The sequence below is a fragment of the Callospermophilus lateralis genome, chromosome 14 (genome assembly GCF_048772815.1).
Source record: "Callospermophilus lateralis isolate mCalLat2 chromosome 14, mCalLat2.hap1, whole genome shotgun sequence".
NCBI lineage: Eukaryota > Metazoa > Chordata > Mammalia > Rodentia > Sciuridae > Callospermophilus > Callospermophilus lateralis.
Genome location: NC_135318.1, coordinates 28,208,305 through 28,236,177, shown reverse-complemented (window position 1 = coordinate 28,236,177; position 27,873 = coordinate 28,208,305). Strand labels below are relative to the sequence as shown.

Below are 27,873 nucleotides of genomic sequence, written 5' to 3'. Positions count from 1 at the left end.
CAGGAGGCTGAGGCAGGAGGATTGTGAGTTCAAAACCAGCCTCAGTAACAGTGAGGTGCTATGCAACTCAGTGAGACCCTGTCTCTAAATAAATACAAAATAGGGCTGGGGATATGGCTCAATGGTTGAGTGCCCCTGGAATGCAATCTCTTGTGCCCCCCTCCCCAGAAAAAGAAGAAATGGCTACCTGGCAAGGGCTTAAGAAGAACAAATGTCAGAGGTGGGCCCAGGTATTTCCTTAGGAGGTCTTAGGGACAGGGGGCAGAGAAGTGGGTGAGATCATCAGTGTTTCCAAACCTTCCTGATGACAGCACTCACCAGGGGCACTTGGAAAACTATAGAGGTTACCAGGCCTTTCTTGGAAGAAATTCAGTGGGGCCTGGGAATTTTTGAATGAATCCTGGTGATTCTTATATCAGGGAAGTTCAGAAATTCTGGATTCTAAAGAACTTCTGAGGCCCTGTCAATCCTAACGCTGTCATTTTGTCAAAGTCCCAGGGTCTACTGATTTGCCCTGTAACACTTTTAGTCATATGCAGTGACCTTGCAAAAGAAATTTATAGCAATACAGAAATATTAAGTAATTCTATTTCCTCCAGCAAGAATCTTTCAAAACTGTTTCCTCCAATAAAGGCTTACCTTAACATTACACATCAAATAATCAATATTTAGCCATTTAATTAAAAAAAATATTTTCTAGTTGTAGGTGGACACAATACCTTTACTTATTTATTTTTATGTGGTACTGAGGATTGAACCCAGTGCTTCACACATGCTAGGCAAGCACCCTACCACTGAGCCACAACCCCAGCCCTTAATTTTTATTACTAGCTAAACTGTAGTGATTTATTGACTTAGTCAATGGGGTAAGCATGCCTGTGAGATCAGGAAGATGTTCCAGGGGACATTCCAGTGGCTAAGAGTGGGTGTAGACTTGTCCCTTGAGGGCATTACCTGGCTCTGATTGAAAATGATTCTGCCCCCATCACACAGCTGTGAGCTTTCTGGAGCAGCTGAGACCAGCCTAGGTACAGTGGCCTGGGCCAGCCTGCTCTGGGACTTTGTACAACTAGTACTCATGAATGGACACTGACATTCTGCACATTTCCTAGCATGAAGGAGGGGGAGCCGGGATTTACAATTATGTTTAATTTTTAGATGAGGGTTTTTGCAAAATAGTGGTAATATTTCCACCCATATACCAAAAAGAATCGAAAATTAACCCGCATTGACCTCTTCCTGCTGGAGGAGATGTGGACATATAATCTGTTGTTCTGAGAGTCCCTCCTGAACCAATTGGCTGGCCAGCAGCTAATCTGCAACTGCATAACAGGGCTTTCCCAGGCAAGTGCTGGAATGTGTTAGCAACAGAGCTTCCCAAGATCAGATGCGCATCAGATCACCTGGGGATCTTGTTAAAATGTAGATTTTGCTGCTGTAGGGCCACAGTGAGGTCTGAGGTTGTGTATTTCTAACAACCTCCCAGATGATACTGTGAGTCACACTTTGAGTAGCAATGTCTTAGTGGATGCTTTAAGAATTAGAAAATCAGCAGTGGGGCTGCCAGTAATATGAGGAAGGGAGGAGGATACAGTATGAAGTCTAGAGAAGGCAAGAGAAAGACAGGGAGGAAGGGGATGGAGCTCCTGCAACCGTTAGGTCAACTGGGGGCAGGGGAGAGGAATCAGGATCATGGGATTCATCAGAAGACAGCCCAGGTCTGTGGGAGTATTCGTGCCTTCACTCCATGGTTACACAATAGAATCATCTGGGGACTCTAAGAATAATGACGCCTAAGATCCACACGCAGAAATTCTGGTGTTATTGATCTGAAGTTTGATTTGGGCATTGGGATTTTTAAGAGCACCTCAGGTGGTTCTAATGGGCATCCGGATAGCCATCTATTCCTCAAGGGGGAGAATGATCTCAGGGGGATGCTGGATAAGCCCAGAAAATGTGTAATGGGAATTCAAGGGGAATTGCTGGTGGAAGTCAAGTGCAGTCATTTTGATGTACCTCCAGAGAACTGTATGGGAAAGAATTGAAAAGCCCAAGATTTTTGTTGTATTTGCAGATCAGTGGGCTCTGAGACTCTGCTTTCCTGAGGATTATACTTTCTCAGGCTTGCCTGCCTATCTAGAAAAGAGGAAAGAAATGGCCAGGCAGGGTCTTTGCAAGGGTCAAAAGGCCCTGGAGAGTCAACCCAAGTAGATGGCAGGTAGCTTTTGGGGGATCCTGTTCTGCAATAGGCAATGTTGGCTGAGAGGGCAAAAGAGCAGTAGGGCAGAGTTACATAAGAAAGTTAAGTACCAACTTCTGGGCCTCATTCCCTTGCTTGATTCTGGTTTCATAGGTCTGGCCCAGTCATTAGCATTTTTAAAATGTTCCCTAGGAAGTCAAGGTCCAGGCAGTCCCTTCCTGCTCAGAAGCCCACAGGGTGGTGGTGATGATAGTACAATTCATATCCGTCTATCACATCCCAGCTGCATCCTGTACCTCAGCCCCTCCCACTCGTTCCTGTGCTGCAGACTCAAGGAATTTGCCAGCTGTATTAGTTTCTTATTGCTGCTGTAACAAATGACCATAAACTTAGGAGATTAAATAACATGCATTTGTGAGTTCTGAAGTCCAGTGGGGATGTCCATTGGCTAAATTCAAGGTGTTGGCAGGTCTCTGTTGCTTTCTGAAGGCTTGTGGGAGAATTTGTTTCCTTTTGCCATCTTCTTAAGGTTGCCTGATCCCTTGCCCACAGCCCCTTCCTTCATCGTCAAAGCCATCAGTGTCGCATCTCCCCCTGATTGATAATAGCCGGGGAAGTTCTCCACTTTCAAGGATGGGTGATTAGATTGGATAATCACTCCATCTCCAAATCTCTACCTTTAATCACCTTTTAATCACATCCTTTTTTCACAGGTTCCAAGGATTTGGACCTGGACACTCAGTATTGTTATTCTGTCAGACACTCCAGGGTTGAACTCTTACTTCTTTCTTCCACTCTGACTGTCCTGCCCTGGGCAGCTCAGCTGGCCTGGGCATGCTTGCTTTTTCCAGCAGGAGGGGACGCTCAGCTCAGTGCATGGCTGTGAGTTTTCAGTCTGAGGCTGGGGTTGCTGAGAAGTGAGAAGACATGTGTAGCCCAAGTCAGAGACACTCACTAAAACAGATGGCAACTGTTCTAGACCCATGAGCAAAGAATTCAACTTCATTTTTAAATGAAGAAAAACCAACATTTTGCTTTTTTCCAAAGCTGTTTTCCGATTTTGACATCCGAAGTTTGGTAATGAAATTCAAAAGAATATGTACAATTCTCTTCCATTTATATTGAAATTGGGGCCTAAAGTGAAAGCACATCAAAAGTCTAGAGGACATTTAGCATCTGTGGATCTAGGCTATAGCTAAAGCACAAGCTGTGTGGCTGCATTCGTTCTGGTTGCTAGAGTTCACCTAATAGCTACTTGGTCTGGCTGTTCTTTCACTTAGCCTTTTAGCTTTCCTGTTGGTATTGAAATTGCAAGCCTGTTGGTTGTATAATTTTAACTTTGAATGCACATGCAAGACAGGGATTTGATCCTTGGCTTGCTGTTCAAGCCCAGTGTCTTAGTATGGTGAAAAGCATCAATTATCAGAAACTTTCCTGGCAAATGAGCAACATCTTCCCTCCGAAGTCAATTTTGTTTGACATTTTGGGGATTAACCCAGGATTGACATTTGCACTCTTCCCATGGTGGTGTATTTAGCTGGTGTTCTTGGGAACATCATCTCTAAGTGTATATCATATGCTTCCTGCCTCTCTCACTGGAGGTGTGTGATGATTTTAGTGGAAAGGCTTTGGGTGCTGACAGGTTGATGCAATGGTAAGTTATGAGCCTCTGCAAGTGGGGAATACAGGAGAAGGAGTATTCTAGTGCCATAGTGGTTAGACCCTCCCTGGGCCTGGACCAGAGGCAGGAAGTCAGCTAGTACAAGGTGGAGTATTGGAGGAGGAGAAAGCAAGAGCCGGGCAGAGGATGCTGATCTGTGGAAGAAGGAATGGAGTGGACAAGCAGAGAGTCCAGTGAGATGTCTGGAGAGGAGGGGTGGAATAATCAGGGACTTGTCAGACCTCTGAATGTTCTTCACCATAAATCTCCCTGCACCTTGGTTGCCTAGAGTGGTTTTCTGTTCCTTGCACCCAAGGGATCTTTAAGTAGGGTATCTGAGGAATCGGGAGGTGTTTGCATTTTGAAAATCAGACCATTTTTATACATCTTGGATTGTATTTCTTATTTAATTTTTGTTTCCTATTAATGTTTAGTATGAGCCTTTTAAATTCTAAATTTAAGTCTTTGGAATTCAGAATTTAAGTCTGAATTCTGACTAAGCTCTCCTAAGAAACAGGAAGGGAAGTCTACCATGCGGCCAGCGCAATGGTTTCATTAATGAGGTTCTTGGCATAAAAGTTAGCTAGCGAGATCGAAATAAACACACAGACTCAGTTACCTTTTTTCTATGACCAGGTCCGAGACGGCTCCCCTCCCTGGTTCCCTCTTCTAACCGCCCGGCAGGGCAGCAAGGATTACTCAGGGATAGCAGGAGAGAGAGAGAGAGAGCACCCCAGGGAGTAGCCTTTTATTGGGGAGCAAGAAATTCAGGGGATAATTCCATCCAATGAAGGTTGAAGGGGGGGCCGCACTCCAAGGTCAGGGTCAGTGATTGGGCCTCCGGGGTCAGTGGTCAGTTACACCCTCACACGGACAGGTTCTCTCATCAGGAGAGGGCCGGGAAAGCTCCGACACAGCCAGAGCGCCTCAGACCCTAACCGGGAGTCACCCAGTCACGTGTGAGAATGGCTTCCGACAGGGAAGGAGGCCTCTAGGGGAGCTGAGTGGAGCAGCAGTAGTAATATTGGCTGGGAGAAGCCTGAGAAGAGAGAAATTCCGAGTTACCAGGCTCTCCTCAGGTCCCTGTCAACTTCATCATCACATGAAGAGGCAAAACCAGGAGTTCTCTGATACCTCCAGGCTTTGTGACTTCAAGACATAGGGGTGATTCCAAGTTGGAGTGAAGAGGTTGTGGTGGTTGGTTTTGGTTGACCACTTGACTGGATTGAACACACTTCTGGGTTTGTCTATGAGGGTGTCTCTAGGCATGATTGGCATGTGGGCCAGCAAACTGAGTGGGGAAGACCCACCTTGAACCTAGGCAGCACCATCCCATAGGCTGGTGGTCCAGATGTAACGAAAAAGCAGAAGGGAGAAGAGTGAATGTGCACACTTGACCCATCTTGAGCAGGCACTATTTTTTTTTTTTTTTTTTGCTGCTGCTGTTGCCCATGGACATCAGACTCCTGATTCTTAAGCCTTTCAATGTGGACTCTTGTCAGCAACTCTTCAAGGAGCTTTCAGGCCTTTGGCCTCAGACAGGGGCTGCATTACTGACATCATCCCACATACCCCTGCTCTCATGTTCCAAGGTTTGCAGATTCTTGGACTGAGTAGCTACTGGTTTCCCTGTCTCCCCAGCCCACAGAGGGCCCCTGTGAGGACTATTCTGCCTCTGATGGCACTCATCTATTAAATGCCCTTTTATAATATTCTATTGGCTCTGTTTGGAGAAACCCTCCCCGGAGGACAATAGAATCTTGTGAGAACCCAAAAGACCATGAGAGGAATCAGATTCCCAACCAGCCAAGCTTTTCCTTTTTGAGGAACACAGACCCCAGTTCTGCACCTGCCTCTAACCCTTTCCTGCTCTTCTCCCTTCTTCTACACGTACGAACACATTTCATGAAGAAAGGATTGAAGGGAGCTGCCTAGGTGAGAAAATAAAAAGCAATTTCAGCTGGATAAACACGTCTCCCCTTCAGCCTCATCTTCAGCCTCATGAGCTGCCCTCTGATCTACTTAGTGTCTCACATGGCACAGTTGGATGTGTAACCTCAGCACAACTCCACTGTTTCATCATGGATCATCCTGCTTAACCGGGACCCCAAGACTCGAAGGAAGGAGGAAGCACCTCACCAGCCCAACATTCATTTGCTGGATGTCTTCTGCATACAAAGCCACTTGAATTGCAGGAAGTCAGAACCGGCAGAGCTCTAATAAATCATCTCCTGACTGCCAGACTTAGAGGCAGCGGCATTTACATGGAGAGGTTAAGTGACTCGCTTAGGGTCACACAACAGAGCCAAGGCCAGAACCCAGGTCTCCCATCAGCAGTTCATTGTGCTTTCTTCTCCATACCATTGCCAAGGCAAGGTGAAGATGATGGATTAGTTCATGTGAGCGTGAAAGGGAGGAAAACACACACATTTCCCTTATGTGCTTTAAATTAATAAGGACCCTGGATGGAAAAAAAAATGCAGATAGCAAGGAATGTTTAGCAAGTGAAACTGGAAAGCATGAAAGTCAATTCTTTCTTGCAAATGGTAATTGTGTTAGGAAAAGCAGAAGAAAATTTAGGGGGGATGTCTTAGTCTTTGAGTTGCTATATGGAACACTACAGGCTAGGTAATTTATTAAGAAAAGTTCCTACAGTTCTGGAGGCTGAGAAGTCCAAACTTGACAAGCCCACATCTGGCTAGAGCCTTTGTGCTGTATCATCCCATGGTGGAAGGCGGAAGGGTAAGACAGTTCAAGAGAGCAAGGGCAAGAGTAAGGGGGGACCCAATGAACTTGCTTCTGTAACAAACCCACCCTTTTGATAATTAATTGGTTCTGTGGATAATGCATTAATCCATTCCTATTCACCTCTTAAAAGTCACACCTCCTAGTGCTGCTGCATTGGGGATTAAGTTCCCCACACATGAACTGGGGGCACATTCAAATCACAGCAGAGGAGAAGGAAACTTCTGGTTTTCCTTCCCTGCCATGTTTGCTCTTGAATTCACGTTCTCATTTGCACACAACATTCTCCTTATGCTATTTTTCTTTTCCTTGACATATTCAGCACCTTATTTTCATACCATACTATAAATCTTGTGACATGCAAGCTTTTAAAGCAACAATTTTTAATGCAAGATAACACATGAAGCTTTGAACCTCCCTAGAAGAATTGACTAGGGACATCTGTCGTTAAAATACTTACGTTATCTCCCTGTGGAAAAGCCTGATATCTATTTTCTATCTTAAAACGTAATACTGGAATGAAAATAGTTTGGCATTTTGAAAACAAGAAAACAACATCAACAACAAAAATACCCTTCCCCCAAACCCTTCTTTTCTTATTTCAGGTCAAGAGCCTCAAGATAGATCATTTGACATCAAGAGGTGGCATTTGCAGCAATTACTTATTTTTAGATAACTGACTGCATATTAATGCCAGTTAACTAATCTATTTTTTCCTGATAGGAACAGAAGATAGAATTAAATGTGCTATTAAAATTTAATTCTAAAAATATAGATCTTGTAGTTTTTCTTTTAAAGCACTTTTGTTTATTTTTCTTGATAGCCTGAAAATAAATATCCTAATGTCTTTGATACACATCTTCATTTAAAATGTTTTCCAGAAACCTCTGAAGAGTCTGGGGTCCCTTTGGGTGCTGTGAGGTATGGAAGCTTTTACTTTTCAGGCCTGAAGAAGCTGTGGCTAGAGCTTTGGGGCAAGAAGCATCAAAGCCTTTGTTAGTTTCCACTTCCAAGGGCTAAACTGCAGATCCGGATGTGGGGGTGGGAGTGGGGGGAAGGTCACCATGTGGTGCCCAAAGGTCCTTTGTGGAAGGCAGGATAATTATCTTGCTCTCAATAACTGCTCATCAAATGACTGCCTATTTGAAATGTGAATCTTGGATTTATGCATGTTCTCTCCCTTGATTGTTCATGATCTGTCAATATCTGTATATCTGTTTTAGGGAGAAACCTCTTCATATTAAAATTAAGATTCATTTATTATCCTAAACAACAGAAAAGAAGGTTGAGTTTGGAATGATAATATGACTCCTTAATTTCTACCTAAGTAAAATAATAAAGCAGATTGGGGACAGTCACCTCCATGATCAGCTGAGTGATGGGGCCATAGCTCTCCACTCTTGTCCTTCCCCATTGCCTGGTGAGCTTTTCTGGTATCAGTGCAGAGCCCCAGGGTGATATGGAGAAAAGAGAAAGTGCAACCTGAAGCACCTGCCCTCTAGGTCTTACCTACAGGTGGATATACTGTAGCTCAGGATGCAGCCCCTCAAACAAATTTCCAATTGTTAAGGTTAAAAGAAGACTTAACCTTCCTCATCTACAGAAGAACAGAGAGGCAAAGGCTAGCCAAAGGCCACATGAGTTTGTTAGAGGCTGAGACTTGTACTGAGCTCTCCTTTTCCAAATAAACATTCTATGAATCATGAGTGCAAATGCTATTTACTCACAAACGTTTATTAGCCTCTCCTTCCCTTCAGGAAAGCTAAGATTTCTTAAATGGCATACCAAAGGCTTCTGTTTTTCATTTACACTTGCATTAGGGAAGAGGACAAATCTATGCTCTGACATGTTGGCACTGGTGACGTAAGCATGCAGCATCACTTGGCCTCTGGATTCAGAACATTCACTGCACTTACCCATACTGAACCACACCCATCAGAGGACCAGCAGGGCCAATGTCAAGGGCCTGGGCGATGTCAGCCAGGAATTGCTTCTGGATTTGGAATCGACGTTTGCCAATGCCGGAGCTCCCATCAATTAAAAATGACAAGTCTACTTTGCAGTCTGAGGAATGAAAAAAAACTCTATTATTCTGGTTCTCTCCCATTGTATCTACCTGGGGTTTGTGTTCCTTTCTTTCTCTGCTAGCCCCTGGGATTTCAAGGACAAGAGAGTGGAAAAGAGGTAGTGGTGCAGATGTACTCATTTCTCTATCTCCTGACAATTGCCCTGAACACCAGGTCCTGGATACATGTGCTCACACTTGTTTCCATAACTGTTTTAGAACTCTCTGGATTAGATAGTGATACTCCTATCTAGCTTGGGAAAATCCTCAGAGTGGATTCCCAGGCTCAGATCATAGAAATGCAGACTCTCAGACATGGGAATTCACCAAAACTGAGTCTGAAAAACTTGTGGCCTTTTACTTTCATCTTAACTTTTTTGAAATATGTGTCAGGTCTTTATAAGAGTGTGAAAGAACCTGCAAGCCCAGTGCTAAGCAGAGAGTAGGAACTGCAGGATAAGAAGTAGATACTAATCTGCTTCCCCAGATGAAGTAACCAAAGGAATTATCCACATCTATCTATAATATCAGCACTTGTTTGTGATTATGTATTTTTTTTTCTTTTAATTGTGAAAAGACGAGGGTAGTTGTCCTGGCTTAGGATTTCTGGATCTCTGCAGATACAGTGGTCCTTCCTTGTCTATATGGGGCATGTTTCAAGACTTCAAGAAGATGCCTGAAACCACAGATAGCACTGATACTTATATATACTGCATTTACCCCTATATGCACATACCTATGCTATGGTTAAATTTATAAATTAGGCACAGTAAGAAATTTGTAAGAATAAAACAGAAAAGCTATAACAATAGGCTGTGTTAAAATTTACTGTAGGGGGTAGAATGCTTGCCTTGCATGCACAAGGCCCTGAGTTCAATCCCCAGGACCAAACAAACAAACAAAAACCTCATGAATTGCTTATTTCTGGAATTTTCCATTTAATATTTTGGGCCATGGTTGACTGTGGGTAGCTGAAATCATAGAAAGTGAAATGATGGGAACAGGGGGGACTACTGCATAGATAGAAGTTCTGATACAGGTAGAGGCAATGGTGGGGTTGTAAGCTATTTTCAACTTTTCTAATGCTAATAGGAATCAGAGAAAAGCCACACAGAATATCAGAAATTAGTGTTTTTTTTTTTTAAACTCTCCATTATCATCTCAGTATGATAAAGTTGATTATTCAACACTGGCCATAGATTCTTATTGGGAGCTGTACATCCCTATGATTTAAAAAAAATGAAGAATGAATTATTAAACAATTGCAGTTTGGGAGACAAAAATATTTCAAAACAGAGTTCCATACAAAGATAAAAAAAAAAGAGAGAGAGAGAGAGAAAGGAATTTCTGGGTTGGAATATCCAAGAGAACATGGAGACTCATACTGTCCTTGTGGGTGGGGATCAGTTGCCCACGCAAGCCTGCATCTCCCTCAGATGTGCGTGACTGCCCATGTTCTCTACACCATATGCTGCTGTGGGACTGCAGTCTTCCTATCTCTAGGGGGAGAGGCTCCATAAGCAGGTTTGTTATTATTTGAAATGGAAGCAGTAAGTGAACATGAGTTGAGTTTCAGATAGGAGAACTGATATGAATATCTATGGATGGGTGACACTGCAGTCTACGGATGAAAGAGGAAAGTTCTATCTGAGAATGTGTTTTATTATCTTGCAGTGACTGCATGACAGCCAAACCCAGAGATGATTTTGAGAAGAAGGAGATGGCAGGGACCTCTCTGGGTCTGTCTGCCTCTGTTCCATCTGGAAGCAGGGCATTGGTCTGTGCCCTGGCTCATCTGCAGATCTCAAAACTTTCCCCTCTGGTCTGCCTGCACTGGATGTTCAAGGCCTATCAATACTTCTGCTCGGCTGGCTTCCCCTGTCCTCTGCTGCCCCTCAAACTGCCTATATCCAAACATGATCTTTGAGATGAAGATTAGAAGAAGTAAATAAAGTCAGATGCAGAATTTGAAGATATCACTAAATCCTGGGATAAAGTGAAGTAGTATTGCTCTGCGGCTTCTCATGTGGTTGTTCCTCCAACAGGGCCAACTCGCTTTCCTAGGTAAATCTTGCAATGTAAATTATTGCCAGAAGGTGGCAGTGGTGTTCTTCAGGGCTTGCCGCCCACCAACACGGAGGGTTGGTTAGAAACGTGGACCTTCGGACACTCCATTCAAATCTACAGAATCAGATCTGCATTTTAATAAGATCCCTAAGTGATTCATGGACACAGTAAAGTTTGAGAAACACTCCTCAACAGGGATTTTTCTTCCGATGTCAGCAGATTAGTTCAATATGCCTTTTAAAATAACTTAAAACAACAGTGAGAATAAGGGCTAAAGGGGGATTTCTTCCATTTATTTTAAAAGAAGAAAGTACATGATAATTTTCCCTTCTTATTTCTCTCCATCTTGAGCTATGTACAGGATGACACAGTCATTTCACAGCTAGGTGTTACGGAAGTGACATATTTCTCAATTTGCTTAGTTCTCTACTTCTCTGGCCTGAGGGTGGATACAGGGTTGATGCTTGGGAAAGGTTGCTCCCCTTTTCCAAGATGTTTTAATGACAATGGTTCCAGCTTATGGCAAATGCTGGTTAAGACGTGCTGGCTTTCTCATATTGACATGAAACCATGCTGATCTGAAGATGACTGACTAATGGGTAGAACTGGGCTGTGGAATGTTCAGTGTGAATGATTTTTTATGATCACAGAGAACAGAGCTTGGAGGACGAGAAAGAAAAGGTAAAATATAATGTCTACAGGAATCAATGATTTTTTTAATGATTTTTAAAAATTGTTGTGGTCCAATTCTGCATGGTCCAATTCCATAGATTAATGCTTTGTACTGTCCAATATATCAGGCCAGAGTTTCTTAACCCTGGATACATATCAGAGTCGTGTATGTGACAGAGTTGCTTATGCTGCTTCCATAAATGATGATGCCCGGGGCTCACTCTGGGTAGTGCTTCTCTAGGCTTAATGTGCAAAGAGATCACTTGCAGGTATCACTTGTAGAATCAGTAGGTCTGGGGTGGAGCCTCAGATTATACATTTGTTATAAGCTCCTGAGAGATGCCAATGCTGCTGGTCCCCAGGTTCCACATGGAGTAGCAAGGTATATGGAGAGTCTGACATAGTAAGTGAGGCTTTAGAAAGCAGGATCTCTAATTTTAAAAATGTTTTCTGGTGTTTCTCACATGCAGCAGAACAGATTCACAGGCCACTGGTGGCTGACTGGTAGAGATTTTTTAGAGGAATCTGCAAGTGCTTTCTTTTCGTAGCTTTCAAGATATTACACCTTTCTGATTTTCTTCTCTTTCTCTGGTCCCTCCTTCCTGGTATTTTCCAGTGTCTTCTCCACCTAGTGCAGTTCTTCAAGTTCAAGTCCTCTATTTCTTCCTTATCTCCCTTGGTCACATTTTCTGTTTTGAACCATATTTCTTTTTCTTCCAACTCTAAATTTCTTTTGTTTATTCTCACGCATCTTAATAACTATTTAACATTCATGATGACGATGAGGAGGAGGAGTAGGAGGAGGATTATTCTTTGAGAAAAAAGGTCAGAGTACTAAGTGGTAACCTGGGTTCCTTAACTCTTGTGGAAGCAGTTTGGTGTGTGTATAGCTGTTCAACTTGGTGTGTCCATGAGAACATGATCCCCAGAGGATCTTACCCAGTTGCCATCTTTCTCTAACCCCAACTCTAAATATCTGACTGGGCTGTTCCAGTCAAATATTGGATCTGAATAATCATCCCTTAGGCTGAGTGTCTCATGAACAATCAGAGGAGAGACAAATGATCTCCCAGCTTCCAAACCTGCTCCATCCTGTGTTCCTCATTGCAATGCCATTTACCTAGTTATTCAGATCATTTTTAACTGTTCCCTCTCTCGTATTTCCACCCCAACCCTATAGATTCTTCCTTTTCTACATCTCTTGAATCTGCCCATTTCTCACCATCACCACTCCCAATTCCAAGCCAGCTGCCATCACCTCCATGATACCACTGCCCCTGCTGATCTGCCTGTCCATTCCGCTCATTCATCCTTGTCTCCCCAATTCCTTGCTATTCTTTACCTTGTTGCCATAGCAATATTTTAAAAACTGGATCCTCTCCCCCTCGTGCACACAGTTGTTTAAATCTTTCAAAAGTTTCCTTTTCTTCTTAGAACAAAGTGACAGAAGAGAGGAGATAAATGAATCCATGGTAGGAGAAAGGCAAGTTTGGGTGGGAGTGAGTAGGTAGAGAAGAGAGAGAACAGATCAAATGTCAAAACTGTCATGGGTTGCTAGTTGTCAATTAACTTACTTGGATCTCCCTGGGATACTGGCTCCGAAGACTGTGTGCTTAATTCTTCTTTTGGAATAAATCCTGGAAAGAACAGTAAAACTTTTGGTGACTTACCAGCACAGGAAACATCTGGCCTGATGCCAGAGACAGGGACAGAATGGATATTCATGCTCAGCTCAGGGGCTTGGCTGATAGCTCATTCTTCTCTACACTACCACCCCCGCCCCATTCTGAGAAAAATAAGAGTAAATTAATATTTACCGATAGTCTACTAAAGAGTACTCTGTTGGGGGCTGGGGTGAAGGATTGAAATCAGGAGACTTGAGATCTACTCTAATTTTAACTTATTCTATTTGAGACTTAGTTTCCTTATCTGAAAGCATTAAGCACTTTGCAAGTACAAATGACCCCTCTGTAAAATTCTGAACATCTTGAGGTCAGGAAATGTGTCTGGCTTATACAAACCATCACATGTAGGTCTTCCATCAACATGTAGTGATTGAGGCAAAAAACAGAGTTGAGTAAGACACATGAGAGCAATCTAAAGGTGGTTGGATATAGACTAGAGGGGAAGAGCTCAGAAAAAATCAACTCAAATAAGAGGGTGCAGGATGCATCCTCTCCACCCAAAAGTTTGAAGGTACAGACACAAACAAGTTCTTGCTTGGAGAGGCTGCACGTAAGGTGAGTTTCACCCTGGCAGAGGTGGGGGTGGTTCTTTAGAGCCATTTACTTGGAGCCAAATTCACAAGTATACCATTCAAGGAAATAAAGGCAATAAATGGGAATTCTCTCAAGCTTGGTGAGACCAATGAGTTTCCCAGGCAGAGCAAATGCACAGCATCAGAAGTGGGTCTCCCTGTTTCCAGGATGCCTGGAAGCCCCGTGAGGAAGGTGCTGGTCTCTGCCCTTGCTCTTAGCTGCAGTGTGCTTTCTCCTGGCCCTCCTGGCTTGTTATTTTTTCCAGTTTGCGGAGCACATGATTTCATCTTCCCATTAAAGGTCAGCTAGCTCACCCTACGTCTTCACATCATTTAAAATTTTCTCCTTGGGTGTTTAACAGCATTTCTCTGCCAGAAAAAAATCTCTCGGGGAAACACCCCAAGGCTCTACTTGGTAGGGAGGGGGAGAAAAACAAGTTCAGGGATGGAGTCCTCTCCACCTGATTCTATCAGTAACATCTTCCAAGAGAGCTGGAAGGCTCTGTTTGTGGGAGTTTCAAACATTCAATGCAGTAAACAACAACACCCACTCAGGTGAGGGGAAAACCTGACAAGGTGTGATCGGGAGGGAATGAGGGTCTGAATGCATTTTGGAGTGGGGAACCAATTCCCTTCTGGCTTTTTGTCTTCATATTTCCTTTCTTTTCTTAGCCCCTTACTCCAGGCCTCCCTAGTTGAGGTTTCAGTGTCCTCCACAGGACCTCAATGTCCCAGGTGGAGGCCATTACAAAGGCTGCTCTGGATCAATGGGCTTCTCCTGCCACCAGCTGGATTCCTAGACCCTCCTGGTTCTGTGATCCTGTGTCTCCATACAGCCATGGAGAGAGGTTGGTCTGTATAATTACCTGCATCTAAAAGGACTGATCCAGGCTTCCATAAGTCCATTTCTCCTGATTTTCAAAATTAAAAAGAAACAAACTTGTTATTTAAACCAACCCAGCAAAAACACTCAAGTGAACGGCCGGGATGATGTTCCCCAATTGTGGCAGAAAGATGAGTGAAGGAGCGTGGCACCAGAATTTTTGATGAAGCAACCTGAAATGTGTGTGATTATGTCATCTAAAGCTCTGGAAGCCAAAGGCATAAACATCACCGTCTATTTCTTTTCTTTCATTGGACACCAAGAATAATGGAACAGAAATCCTAGGATTCTAAAGGACCTTAGAAGCTCATCTAGTCCAAAGCACCCTCTCAGCCTGTTCCTACAACATCCCTGCCAAGTAACTGGCCGGTTGGAGCTTTAATATCTCCAGAGACAGGAAACTCATGATATAGCCAATAAAAGTAGGATTTATATTTATTCTTTCTTGGATTATTGAAACTGTAAGAAAAAATTTCATTGTAGCAATCTGAAACCTTTTGACTTGAATTTGTTTCCATCTATCAATTCATCCATCCACCCCACCCCACACTTATTAAGCACTCAGTATGTGCTTAATATTTTAAGTACATCTGTCCCACCTGTTTGAATTCTCTTCCTTAGAACTACACAGAGCTAATCAGGCCCTTCAGGGAGCAGGCAGTTAGTTCACTTGTTTTTTGAGTTTCAGCTCCTTATTGTGTGCCTTAAGCAGAATAAAGCAACTTGGCACCTGGATTCTACCTGGGACAAGATGTTCACTGTCTTTCACCACCATCTGCTGATGATGCAGAAAGGGTAGAGGGGAGGGGGCGATTCTTACCAAATAACCCTTGATCCATTTGGGGGATTGTTGTTGAGAGAGGCTCAGAGGCAACACACACATGTCAGGCAACCTCATAAGAACACAAAGATTGCTGTCCCCAGGCCCCAGCTCTGTCGCTTTTCCTCTATTAGAAGGCTGAGCACATGACCAAGTGCTTCATTTCTTAAAGCCTATTTACTTTGCATCTGGCTGAAGTCATTAACACACTCAAAAGAAGAAATCTTTTTTCAGTATGTGATTAAGATGCCGGGCAATTCTGAAGGGCAATTTGTTTTGCACATTCTAGTTTCATGGTGAGACCTGTTTAACTGGACTCAGTCATTACCCAGGTGTGTGGCCTTGAGCAAGTCATGTACCCTCTGTTGTGAACCTTAATTTCTTTGTAAATAACATTAGCAGGGTGGATGAGATGGTCTCCACGTTCAAAATATTTATGATTTTAACACTCTTGCTTCTTTAGCTTTATTACTCTATTGCCACCTACTGGTGAAGAGAGACACTGCTCTCTTCCTAAAAATTGGTGCTGGTAGCTTCTGTCTTTTCTCAAAAAAAGTCTTTAAATGTCATGAAGATTAGAATTTATAATTCTGGGTGCTCTAATATTTTATCAGGAGATTAAAAAAATCCTGACATCAGGGATTTCCAAGTATCCTACTTCTTCTGGAAAACTGTCCTTCCATTAATGCTACTTTTGTCTTGTTTGGGACAAGTTTGAACCAAATCACCTCCATCTAAAAGCTGAGGGCTAAAAAATATTTGGACAGCTGAGACTAGGTGATTTTTGGACTTGGTAGTAATAACAAGTAAATTTTTGGGAACATTTGAGTTCTGGCATCAAGGAGGAATAGGGTGGTATGGGAAAAGGGAAGTCAGAAGACTTCCAGGGTCTGCCAATCCCAGGCTGGGCCTGGTTCACCCCACCTCTACAGTTCACCTGTGATTTTTCTCCTGAGGTCATAAAGATCTGTCTTTTCCTACTTTCCATGGAGGAGACTCAGAGGACATCAATGTGCTAATGTGCTTATAAAATCACTCTAAAAAGTATAAGTCCCTCTTTAAAAAAATAAAAAATAAAAAGAAAACCCAGGGAATTATTTTTGTGACAAGCCTCACTTGGCCATACCATGACATAGTCAAATCTAAGAAAAGTTTTGGTTCTGAGCAATTTCCATGGTAAAAATGCAGAAACGACTAACATTTATCCAGAGCTTGCTCAGTGGGAGGCACACACTGAATAAGTGTTAGATCACGATGACCCTGTGAGTTAGGTACAGCTAAGATCCCTGTCTTATGGGAGAGGATACTGATGCTCAGGGAACTTTAGCATCTCGGGGTACTCGGTTAGACCACTGAAGAGCTAGGCCTGCCACAGCCACTTGTAGCTCCCACTAATGTGATTAAGTCTTCAAAAGGGCCTGGAACCAACCCTGGTCCTCAGAACCTAGCAATGAACTTTGTACTGGTTTTAGTTCCTTCTGTTCCTCTGCACGTCTGGAAGTCACCAGAATAGGACCCAAGTGGGAGTTACAACACATGGCCCTTAGGGCTTTTATGAGACAAGCCCTGGTGGCCCTTCAACTTCCACATTCTTCCCCACTGGGTCCCCTGGGGTATGGTTTTTATTATTTAAAAAATTTTTTTGGTACTAAGGATTGAACTAAGGGGTGTTCAAGCACCGGGCCACATTAGCCCTTTTTGATTTTGAGAAGAAGGTAGAAATCTGAAAGACAGGAGGCTTCTGGAGGTAGAGGACCTCCAGGCCTTTCTTCCCTCCCCCGGCTTCATGTCCTGAGGTCTGCACCTTTCCCTTGAAGAATTTCCCCTCACTGCCCTGAAATGGGAAGCATGAGAGAGCAGAGCCCTACAGCTGTGCCCAAGGCATTGCCACACCAGCAACCCCATTGCACAGGGACTTTCAGAGAAGACTGGGGACAGTCTGAGGTTCTGGACCAGCCCTTACACCAGCAAGCATCAATAGTCCTTGGTTTTTAAATGAGTTACTCTCTAAGACTTGGTGTGGGATGTTTATTTGGGACCTGGTAACTTTTTCTCATGGAAGCAACATTAATTCCATGGTTAGGTTTCCAGGCCAGTGCAGCTTATTTGACTCAGGGTGTCACGTGTGATAGTCCAACTTGGGTTCACAAACTCAATTGTACAAAGACGAGTTTGGGGTCATCTGCTTCTAAAGAAGACAGAAAATCCTGGGGGCTTTATTAACTGCAGGCTCAGAAAGAGATAAGCCAAGGCTGAGACAGAGCTCCCCACAAGTGGATCCTGAGATGTTTTAGGGGGAGAGCAGTTCTTTGGCACACAAGCATTGTGCTCTGCTCTGGGTACCCTGTTTCACGAATCATTTGCAGGCTACAGCATTGTTAAAGCAAGTTCTGCCAAGTCATGTAAGGGCCTGTTGGAGGGAATGGAGAAATTTGTTCTGGAAAAGATGAGACATAAAGGAAGACATAAAGTCTAGTTTCATGTATTTGAAAGGCTCTCAAATTTGAGAGATTCTCAGTCTCAGTCTCTCTATGCTCTTAGAAATTATTGAAGATCCCCCACACTTTCTTTTTGTGGGCTATATGTATTGATTTTTATTATTTAGAAATTAAAACTGTGACTTCTCTCATTTGAAATAAAGTATCGACTAACAATGTATTTAACTGTTAATTCATTAAAAATAACCTTTTACATTTTAGCATAGATCTCATTTTTTTTAATGGAAAAAAAGAGACTGTTTTCCAAAACAGAAGCATTCAATGAAATGAGTGGATAGTTTCGTCAATGTATGTCATAATAGAAGACAGCTGGAATCTGATATCAACCTCTGCAATCTGTTGTGATATACTGTTGTTGTTGAAGTATATGAAGGAGATCTGTCCTTATGCGGATGTAGTCAAAAGGAGGACCCCACAAAGTAGGGTCCTTGTAGCACAGTCTGAGAACCACTGGTTTAGACAAATTAGGAATGATGGACTAATTAGTTAAGAACTAAGGGTTTTCATGACTTGTCTAAGTCTTAGCACCTTCCTGCTAGGAGAGTTCTCCAAGGCAAGGACACTCTTGGAATTCACGGGAGAGTCTGAGATGCTCAGAGAAAATATGTAGGGATGATGTGAGAAGGGGGAGAACATGGGAAATGGGAAGGACTGGAGGGTAAAAAGGGAACTAAGAACCTCGAGTGGGTCAAGGAGTCTGGGTGTAATTACTGGGAGCATGAAGAAGATTGGAGAAGAAGCAGACTCAGGTGAAACAGAGCAAGGATGAGAAAATTGGAAAAATGGGAGTGGAGTCAAGTACGTTTGGCAGAATACAGCCTTGAAACATCCTAAAGGTTGTGAGTTAGAAATGGGAGATGGAGGTTGTGTTTGTGGCCACCACCTATGTAGACACACTGATTCACGTGGTGTGTCTGCGAATTTGTGTTTTATTCCAGAGCCCAGCCTGGGGATGTGCCAGGGAGTACACAGGCTGCTTAGGTGGGGAACCTGGCAAGGGGACATAAGACAATAAGAGCCCTTGGGCATCTGGATTGGTAGAGATGTTCTGTATGATACACTGAGAACAGACAAAGCAGACATTTTTTTCAAATAAAATAACTTGGCATGTCCCCAAACTCTGGCGACCTGGAGTTGAGCTGCAGATGCCAAGAATGAGTGTGGGAGATCCATGTGTGCAAATACTGCCGAGCAAGTTTCTAGAGGGCGGGGATGGTAGGCAGTGGGAGGCTTACCGAGGCCAACATCTGCTCCCAAGGGATCCTGGAAGGCAGCTCCTGGAGAGTCCTGTTTTTGGATACCTGAGGGGATTGACACAGGGTCAGCTGAGTTTTACATGCAGCCAGCAACTGCTTTCTTCTCTTATTTTGCTCCCTAATGACAGTGACCCTAGTTCAGATTTTCTTTGCAATCTGCCGAATGCTCTGTGGTAGGCTCACTTTGGGTTGTTACAGAGGAAGTAGAAATCCTGGTCAAGGAGACAAGAGAAGAAAATGCCCTGGGTTGGTCTTCCAAACTGTCCCATGGGTCTGTTGAGGTCTCAGATGGTCTTGGAGTTCTTGCCCTGGCCAGTGTTCTGATTCCTAAGCCTGTTTAAGCACACCATTGTGAGGTCCATGAATGTTGCTAGCCCTTACCAGGGAACCCAGGGAGCCCCTGTTCACATTTTATATCAAAACAAAACAGAAGCTACAATTTCTAGGACTCTTTTAACATGTGGAGAGCAGATGACTATCCCCAGAGGAAGAAGACTGAACTCTTCTCCATTGTAGGCCTGGATCCTGATCCTACTGCCCTGTGACCTCAGTGCCTAGCACAGGTCCTGAGCAGAGTCTGTGATCCTGCTGTTTCCTTTCTGAATCTGTGCAGTCCTCTCCAGTGTTGCAGAGAAGAGAATTTGCTGCATTTCCAGTTCTAGGGTCGAACCACTAAAGAACTCCCAGAAGCAAAGAGAGGTGAGCCTAGGTGTCACAATTCAGAGGGAAATTCCTGACGGTAGAGAGAATTCGCTCCCCGCTCCCAGCATTGAATCAGGCAAATGCTATACCACTGAGTTACACCCCCAGTCCCATCTATCCCTGTATTAGAGAAGTACCCAAGCACAACTGGCTCTGCCCTTGCCTTACCATTTTAACAGAGTTCCTCAAGCATAAAGCCCATAAAGTATCCCTTTTCAGGTTTTGTAAGAGCCTGGTTAGGGATCCCTAGGGTTTTCTAAAATACCCTGCATGAAATCACCTCAAGGGAAGGAGACTGGGGAAAGGCCTTGTTTATTTAACAACGTCCTCACTTTCCCTACAATATCTTCTAGTGGGCCATTTGGTTCAATACTCTGTCCCACTCTAAATGAAAAGGCGAGGATTTGGAAATGAAGAACCCCCTGTAAAGAAGCAGCTAGAAAGACAGCTCAGGATCCTACCTGGCTTGGCCCCATGACTGTTTTGTCTGCTTGTGTGAGTGTGGGGGGGAGGGGTGGCCAGAGATCTGTAATCACATTGGACTGGTCAGAGCATGAATTTTAATCTAACTGTTCTCATTCTTTCCATGAGCCAGCTTAGCAAGACATTACAAGGTAGGAACCAAGGAAAAGCCTTGTCCTTGGGCTCCTTGGGTGGTCTGAACCTGCCCTGCAGGAGACATTGAAATGGGAAAAAAAAAAAAAAAAAAAAAGAACAAGAAGAAGAAGAAAATGGATTAGCTCAAAACACTGACTGGAAATTCCAGGTACTAATAACCCTTGTATTTTACACTTGTCAAAGTAAGTTTCTTTTACTAAAGTGCCATATTTCTTTATCCTTTATTCTTAAAATAATTCTCGACTGTGCCACTTGTGGGGAGGTTAAAGTAATCCTTCAATAGAAACGTCACTTAACATTTAGCAATTTGCCTAAACTGCATTAATGGTATTGATGCAAATAGCATTAGCTTTCAGTCATTTCTAGAGGTACACAATGGTTATCCTTAATTACTCCGTGAGAGAATCAAATATACTTCAGCACTCATTATTTATTGGGCAGTTTCTCTGAAGCAAGATTTTAAAAGGGAGTAGGGAGATGAAGGATTCTATAAAGAGAAATGCAAAGCCCCTGTTGTTGAAAAGGAGGCCACGTAAAAGCCCGCAGAGGGAAACAACCATGTTTTATAGACAGAAAGATAGAAGAGGTCAGGGAAAAATATCAATTTCTCTTAGAACTGGATCTATCCACAGTCAAAAAAAAAAATTTTTTTTTCCACAGTCAAAAATTTGACTCTTTTTTTGTTTGTTTTTGTTCCAATGATTTGACATGAAGTCAAAGTAGTTTTGCTTTGTTTTCTAATCATAAAGATAAGACAGGCTTGTTGTAAAAAAATTATGTACTATGCATAGTAAGAAATCCTCTTTTATTTTCTCTCCAGCAGTTTCTGGTATACAATTTTGGTATGTAGAGTTTTTTTCTCTGCCTTCATTCTCACCTCCAACACACATTTACAAGAATAGGAGAGGGACCCCCATGTTGCCTTGTCTCCTGCTTCCTTGACTGAACATTCTGGATAGAGCAGACTTCTCATGTCAGCATGCGCACATTTGCAGCAACATTTTCACAGCTGTGTGGTAACTTTAACCGATCTTCTAATGATGGATAATTAAATCATCTCCATTTATTTTTCTATTATGAACAACATCTGTGTCCATGATTCTTTTCACCCTTGGCTAATAATTACCTTAGGATATCATATTTTTGGAAGTGTGACTACGGGGTCATTTCTCCACACTCTGCAGCAAGCTGTGGATTATCAGTTTGTAGTGCAAATTGAGGGAAGAGTGGCATTTTGCTATTTAATTTGCACTCATTTGGTTCTTAGTGAAGGTTGAACATCTTTTAAAAAATACATTTAGGAGCCATTTGCAGTTCTACTGAAGCTTGCCTGGCCATGACCTTTCCCCATTTTTCTTTTGAAATGCTTATCCCCCCCCCCACCCCTTACTTTTGAAAGACTGGATTTTAAGAAAAACCTTCTCCAGACACTTTGGGGAAAATAAATTTCACAGGTGAGAGAAATGTCAGTGAGAAGGAAAATAGTATGTGGAAGGACTAGGCTCTCCCTTTCCCATTTTCCTGGTTTGCTCTTCTTGGTTGCCCTTGTCCAGAGGGTGGAGCAAAGGGTCATGCCATTGCAGTGCTTTGCCACTAGGCTGCACTCTTCCTCCCCTTTCTGGTATCTTGGTGGTTGGGATAGACTGGCTAGATCAGTTGAGGCAACCTAGGCACGCAGGTCTTGAAATGGAAAAACAGTACTTAAAGGGCAGCCACTCCACCTTCTAAGCCTGTGAAGTGTTCACCTGAACCTTCAGGGGGGCCTGGAGGGACTTTCTATATTTCCCAGAACTCTTTCCTAAGCATAACTTTGGATCTGCTTTTTAGGCTCCTCCCTCTGCCTCTGGGATGCAGCCTGGTGGTTGTTTGGCTCCCAGGGATACCAGTTCCACCCTTGACCTCTCCCAGGAGGAACAGCCTCAGTTCTGCCCCTGTAAGAAGTTTCTGTCACCCTGGCTCTTGGCTCCCTTACTCTTTCTCTCTTGTTTGGTTTGCATATTCATGGGTCACTGAAGTGGCTGCAATGTGTCCAGCCTCACCTTTAAATTTTTTTTAAAAAAATTGGTGCATTATAATTACACATAATAGTGGGATTCCCTGTGATGTATCTGTACATGCACATAATTTGGTTGGTTTCATTCCCTGATACCTCCTCTTCCCCTCTCCTCCTCCCTGCCCACAATCCCCTTCCTTTCCTCTGTTGCCTTCCTTCTATTTTCATGAGATGCCCCCAAGCCTTTTCCCATTTTTCACTCTAGCTGCCACATACAAGAGAAAACATATGACCTTTGACTTTTTGAGTCTCAGTCTTCTCTTCTTGGGCTAGGAGAGCCCCCATCCATCTGCTTCCAAGTTTCTACTCTCCACCAGCCTCCTTCTAAGTTTACACATCTTGATGAGAGGCTGCTTTTGACCTATCGTAGGACAAAGATGACTCACAGATCTCAAACTCAGGTAGCTCCTGTTCTAGCTACACACTTGTCAGGTGTTCTAAGCTGACATGACCTGTTGCAGATATCTTAGTGGGATGTGCCCAATGTCCTAGAACATTCAACATATATTTCTCTTTCTCTCTCTCTCTCTCTTTTTTTTTTTTTTTTTTGAGGTACTAGGGATTAACCCCAGGGACATTCACTGAGCTACATCCCCAGCCCTTTTTATGTTTTTTAAAAATTTTCAGATACTGTCTTGCTAAGTTGCTGAGGCTGGCCTGGAACTTGCAATCCTCCTGCCTCAGACTCTTGAATCACTGAGATTAGTCATGTGTCGCCATGCCTTGCTCAATAAATATTTCTTTCTTTCATATATGTGTACACACACACACACACACACACACACACACACCTTTATTTAATTTATTTATTTTTGTGTGGTGCTGAGGATCAAACCCAGTGCCTCGCATGTGCTAGGTGAGTGCTATACAGCTGAGCCACAACCCCAGCCCCAATAAATATTTCTTAAGTGAATAAGTAAACAAGAATTTGCTTGAGTGCTCCATCCACAACCATTTTTAGAACCTTTTGACTACAGACACACACACATATATATACATATAAAAGAAAAAAAATCCCTTAATGGATACAATAACAGCAACTCACTATCAGAAGCTTGATGAAATTTCTTATCATCCGCAAAGTATTTTCAACTCATTTGAAGCAAAAAAGGGAGTTATCTAAATACTAAATATTTGATATAGTTGGGTTACAGTATCACAGCAAATATGAACTGCCATACATTCATGAAAGTAGAGTGGTAGTTACCTGGGGATGGGGGGAGTAGGTTAGGGAAAATGGTGAGTGACTGTTTATGGGTGTGGGTTTTTTGGGGGAGATGATGAGAATGTTCTAGAATTGACTATAGTGATGATCACACAGCCCTATAAAAATATTCACTGAAAATGAGTGAGAAAATTATGGTATGAGAACAGTATCTCAATAAAGCAGTCATTGAAAGCACCCATTGAACACACATTTTTTTTTTACTACTTTTTATGCTTACAGAACACTCTTTGAGTGGGCAATACAACTTGACCATCCTGGTGCATGATGCACACATGCTTGCTCTGAGGATTCTTCCAGCAGTGTGTAGTCAGCATGAAAATGGGTGCTGGGCAAGTTCAAAGAAGGAACATTGATGGGCTAGGAGGCTGATGTCCAATGCTCCTGTCCCAAGCCAGGAATAATGAAGCTTTGCCAGGCTGGGAGCCACTAGTTCAAGTTTCTTGAGATTTTCCACAAGCCCAGCCCAACTTGCTCCTAGTGTTGCCAAGTAAATATGCCACATGTTTAATTATATGTGTTATGTAAGAATTGACATCCTCTAAGAGGCACAGGAGCAACTTACTCAGATACCCAGACATTTTTGAAAGCATTAAGGACTCTAAAGTCAAGAGCCTGAAATTATAAAAAGAAAAACTGGCTATGGGACCTCTGTTAGCCTTGGGTCACCCGGCCTCCTTTCTATTTCTCTTTTGCTTTTGTTGCCTCAATTAAGTCACAATAAGATGGTGGGTAGGTGTTGTCTGGTATATTTCAAAAATTCAAAAATTATTTTTATGATATTCTGATTTGGAAACTTTTTATCACAGCTTTTCCACGAGTCTTCTATAAAATAGAATAATAATAATCTCTGTCTCATAGAGTTGTTGAGAAGACTAAAACAATGTATGCAGTGTGCCTGGCCCCTGGAATGTATGGACAGTGTGCATCCTGCCATTTATTAGATGCAGAAGAAGTTGGGCAGGTCTAGCACTCTCTAATCTGGACATCCCATCATGTCCAGGTGTGCTCTGCCTGGGCCCTGGTGTTTGGGATGCCTCCCTCCAGCAAGGGGAATCAGAGGGGACCCAGGTTGCTGGACTTTGAATTCCTGCTTCGCTATTCTTTGCCCTGTGACTTGGGGCCAGTTTCCTAACTACCCTATTCCTCGATTTCCTCATTAATACAGTTAATACTTCAATTAAGAAGTAATATATTTACTTTACAGGTTGCTATGAAGGATTCCATAGGTTATTCTGTAAGTTGCTTGGAAAAGTGCCCAACACATTGAAAGTGTTGATTCATCTTGTGTTAAATAAAAAATGGATATACGGGGGGGTGGGGGCGGGAGTGGGGTTTGCCAGGGAACAGGGAAGGGCCAGGCTACACGGCAGTCATGATTGGAAGCTAGAGGTCAGGCTGAAAATAACAAGTTCTGGGGATTTCTTCCTAGAAGGAAAAAGTGGCATTGGTGGGAAATACTCAGAAAAAAAAAAATTCTCAGGACAATAGAATTCCAGCTATGGAATGCCTCCTCCACTCCCTCCAGAAACTCTTTGAGATGAGATAGGTACCTATTAGCAGTGCTGATGTAAGCCTATGGAGAAACTTGAGATCGGATTATCAGATGAGTTTTAAGGCCCTGTTGATGTGATGCTGCTCTTTGATAAAATCTAAAACATGATTTAAGCAACAGATAAAAGTGGTCAGATAAGAAGAAATTAGGACAGGAACAAAACATTTCAACTATTTGACTCTTCCTCAAGTTTTTTTTCCCCCCAATATTTGAAGACTTCCAGCTATAAACCATTTGCCTCTTAAAAATACCAAAACCCAGCCAGGTACAGTAGTGCATGCCTATATTCTCAGCTACTGGAGAGACTGAGGCAGGAAGATGGCAAGTTCAAGGCCAGCCTCAGCTACTTAGTGAGACCCTGTCAAAATTAACAACAACAAAAAAAAAAAGGCGGGGGGAGGCTGGAAATGTAGCTCAGTGGCAATATACCTTGGGTTCAATCCCCAGTACCGAAACCAAACCAAACCACACCAAAAACCAGTAACCCAACAATAGTTACATAGAAACCTAGAATCCCTTTAAAAGAGCTTTTGGAGAAACTAGGGTTTTTGTAATAGGTCAGTTTCATGTAATATCCTACCTTTGAAAGCACTGTAAAAGTAGTCCTAGTTTGATTACGGGAAGACAGAACCACATACCAACTCCTGTTGCAGGTCTCAGCTGCTCCCCACTCACCTTGCTGAAGAGGTGGGGGCTGAGCCCTTCATATCAATATTCAGAAAGAGCTGTTACTCTGAACACCCCAAATCCTACTCTTTTAGTACACAGCAACACATGGTTCACCTACTCACCCATCTCCCAGCTCCCGTGGCCCACAGGCTGAGGTCTGGGGCTGCTGGTGGCAGAGGTTGCAAATGGGAATGGCTTTGGCAAGGTGGCGTGGGTGACCTCAGCTGCTGGCATAGCCAGAATCTGCATCAGGGTGACTGGCTGTGCAGTTGTCCCTGGAGCAGATGGTCTTTGATAGGCTTTTGTGGTCTCGCCTGTAAGGAAATGGAATTATATCCCAGGGCCTGCAAGAGTCTATAGGCTCTTGGAGGACTAGAAATCAAATAAATGTTCACCGAACACTTGCTGTGAGCAGAGACCTGTGCTGGCTGCTGTGCAGGGGGAAATCTAGACAAACAGCCTGCAATTCCTGCTTAAAGGAATGTTCAATCTCAGAGCAATAGGCCAACCAACAAACCAAAGACCAAATAACAACAATATACTTAACTGACAGTTAAACACTATAGCAACATAGACATAGCAGAACATGATTAGTTGCCAAATTAATTTGCCAGGCACCATGAAGAGGGTTTGTGTACTCTATGACTTACTCATAGAGATTGCATTCTAGCTGTTCTAGTTTAAGTCAGTTCATTACCAGTTAACTAACTCCTCTGGGCCCCAGTTTCCTGGTCTATAAAAACGGGTAATGAACTGACTCCATGGTAAAGGAGCATCTAGATTCGTCTTCTAAACTGTGCTCTTCATCCACATGTGATGACTTGGAATGCTTCCACAATTTGAAGCTCTGCCGTATAGCAAGTCTCAATTCATTAGTGATCTGGTTGCCCTGAGGGGATCTCTGAAGATTCAGAGGAAGAGGAAAAGTGACTACCCATTGAGTATTGGGGACTATCTTGAGAACCTAGTAGGAGATGCCCTGTAAGGTCAATAGCACCTCAGTCCTGGTACAGTTGTGCATGCCTGTGGGCCCCAGTGGGGTATGCCAGCTTCTGTATCTCTATCTCTGGTGTCTTAGGACTGCTGTAAGAAAACATCTCAAACTTGGTGGCTTGCAAAACCAAATTTATTCTCTCAAAGTTCTGGAGGCCAGAAGTGGGCCAAATTCAAGGCATCTGCAGTGCTGAGTTCCCTCCGGGAGGGTAGAGGATTCAATGTGTTTCTTGCCTTGTCCTGCTTCACCTGGTGGCTGGCCTTCCTTGGCTTTTGTCATCTTAAGCCTAGCAGCCTCAATTATTTCTCAGCCTCATCTTCACATAACCTTCTCCTTTATGGGTATGGAATTATCTCCCTCTGCCTCCCCTTGACAAGTGTGCATATGATGGCTTTTAGGGTCTACCCAGTTATTCCAGGGTAATTTCCCCATCTCAAGATCCTCAATCACATTACAACATATGAGAAAATATTCACAGGTTCCGGTGGTCAGGACAAGGGTCTTTGGGGAATGGGGAGCATATTTTGTCCTGCCACAGTATCGTGGCTCCAGCCTTCACTCTGCTTAGGGAAGAAGCACTTTCTTGGTACATGGAACAGTAGGCCAAGGGGGGTTGCATCTGAGACAAGAGTAATGGAAATGTCATAAATCAGGCAGACAAGGTAATGGAAATGTCAGAAAAGTCCCTCTTCGTGGGAACCACCTCTTCGTGGGAAATAGTGTCAGAACCATAGTCCTATGGACAAACTTTTGGTGGGTGTTCAGATCCATTGCCCGGCACCAGCACCTGCTCCTTTCTCCACTCTGACACTGTCACTTTCTTGAGAATCCCAGCACTGACCAGGAAGCGCAGTCAGCAAAGAGTGAACCTGGAATTCAGCCATTCAGTCCACTCTGGCAGGCATTAGCCAGTCAAGGCAGGAAGCAAATCCCT

At 43.3% G+C, this 27,873-nt stretch overlaps 1 protein-coding gene across 1 annotated transcript in view; it reads right to left on the bottom strand.

Moving 5' to 3' along the window:
• Vit (vitrin) overlaps positions 1 to 27,873 on the bottom strand; it is a 108,333-nt gene that overhangs the window by 15,147 nt on the left and 65,313 nt on the right. The window contains exons 7-10 of the mRNA XM_077105187.1: positions 20,287 to 20,326; positions 19,103 to 19,168; positions 12,984 to 13,046; positions 8,522 to 8,669 (exon numbers count right to left, since the gene is read on the bottom strand). Of these exons, the coding sequence (XP_076961302.1) occupies positions 8,522 to 8,669; positions 12,984 to 13,046; positions 19,103 to 19,168; positions 20,287 to 20,326 (317 nt within the window). The remainder of the gene's footprint in view (positions 1 to 8,521; positions 8,670 to 12,983; positions 13,047 to 19,102; positions 19,169 to 20,286; positions 20,327 to 27,873) is intronic.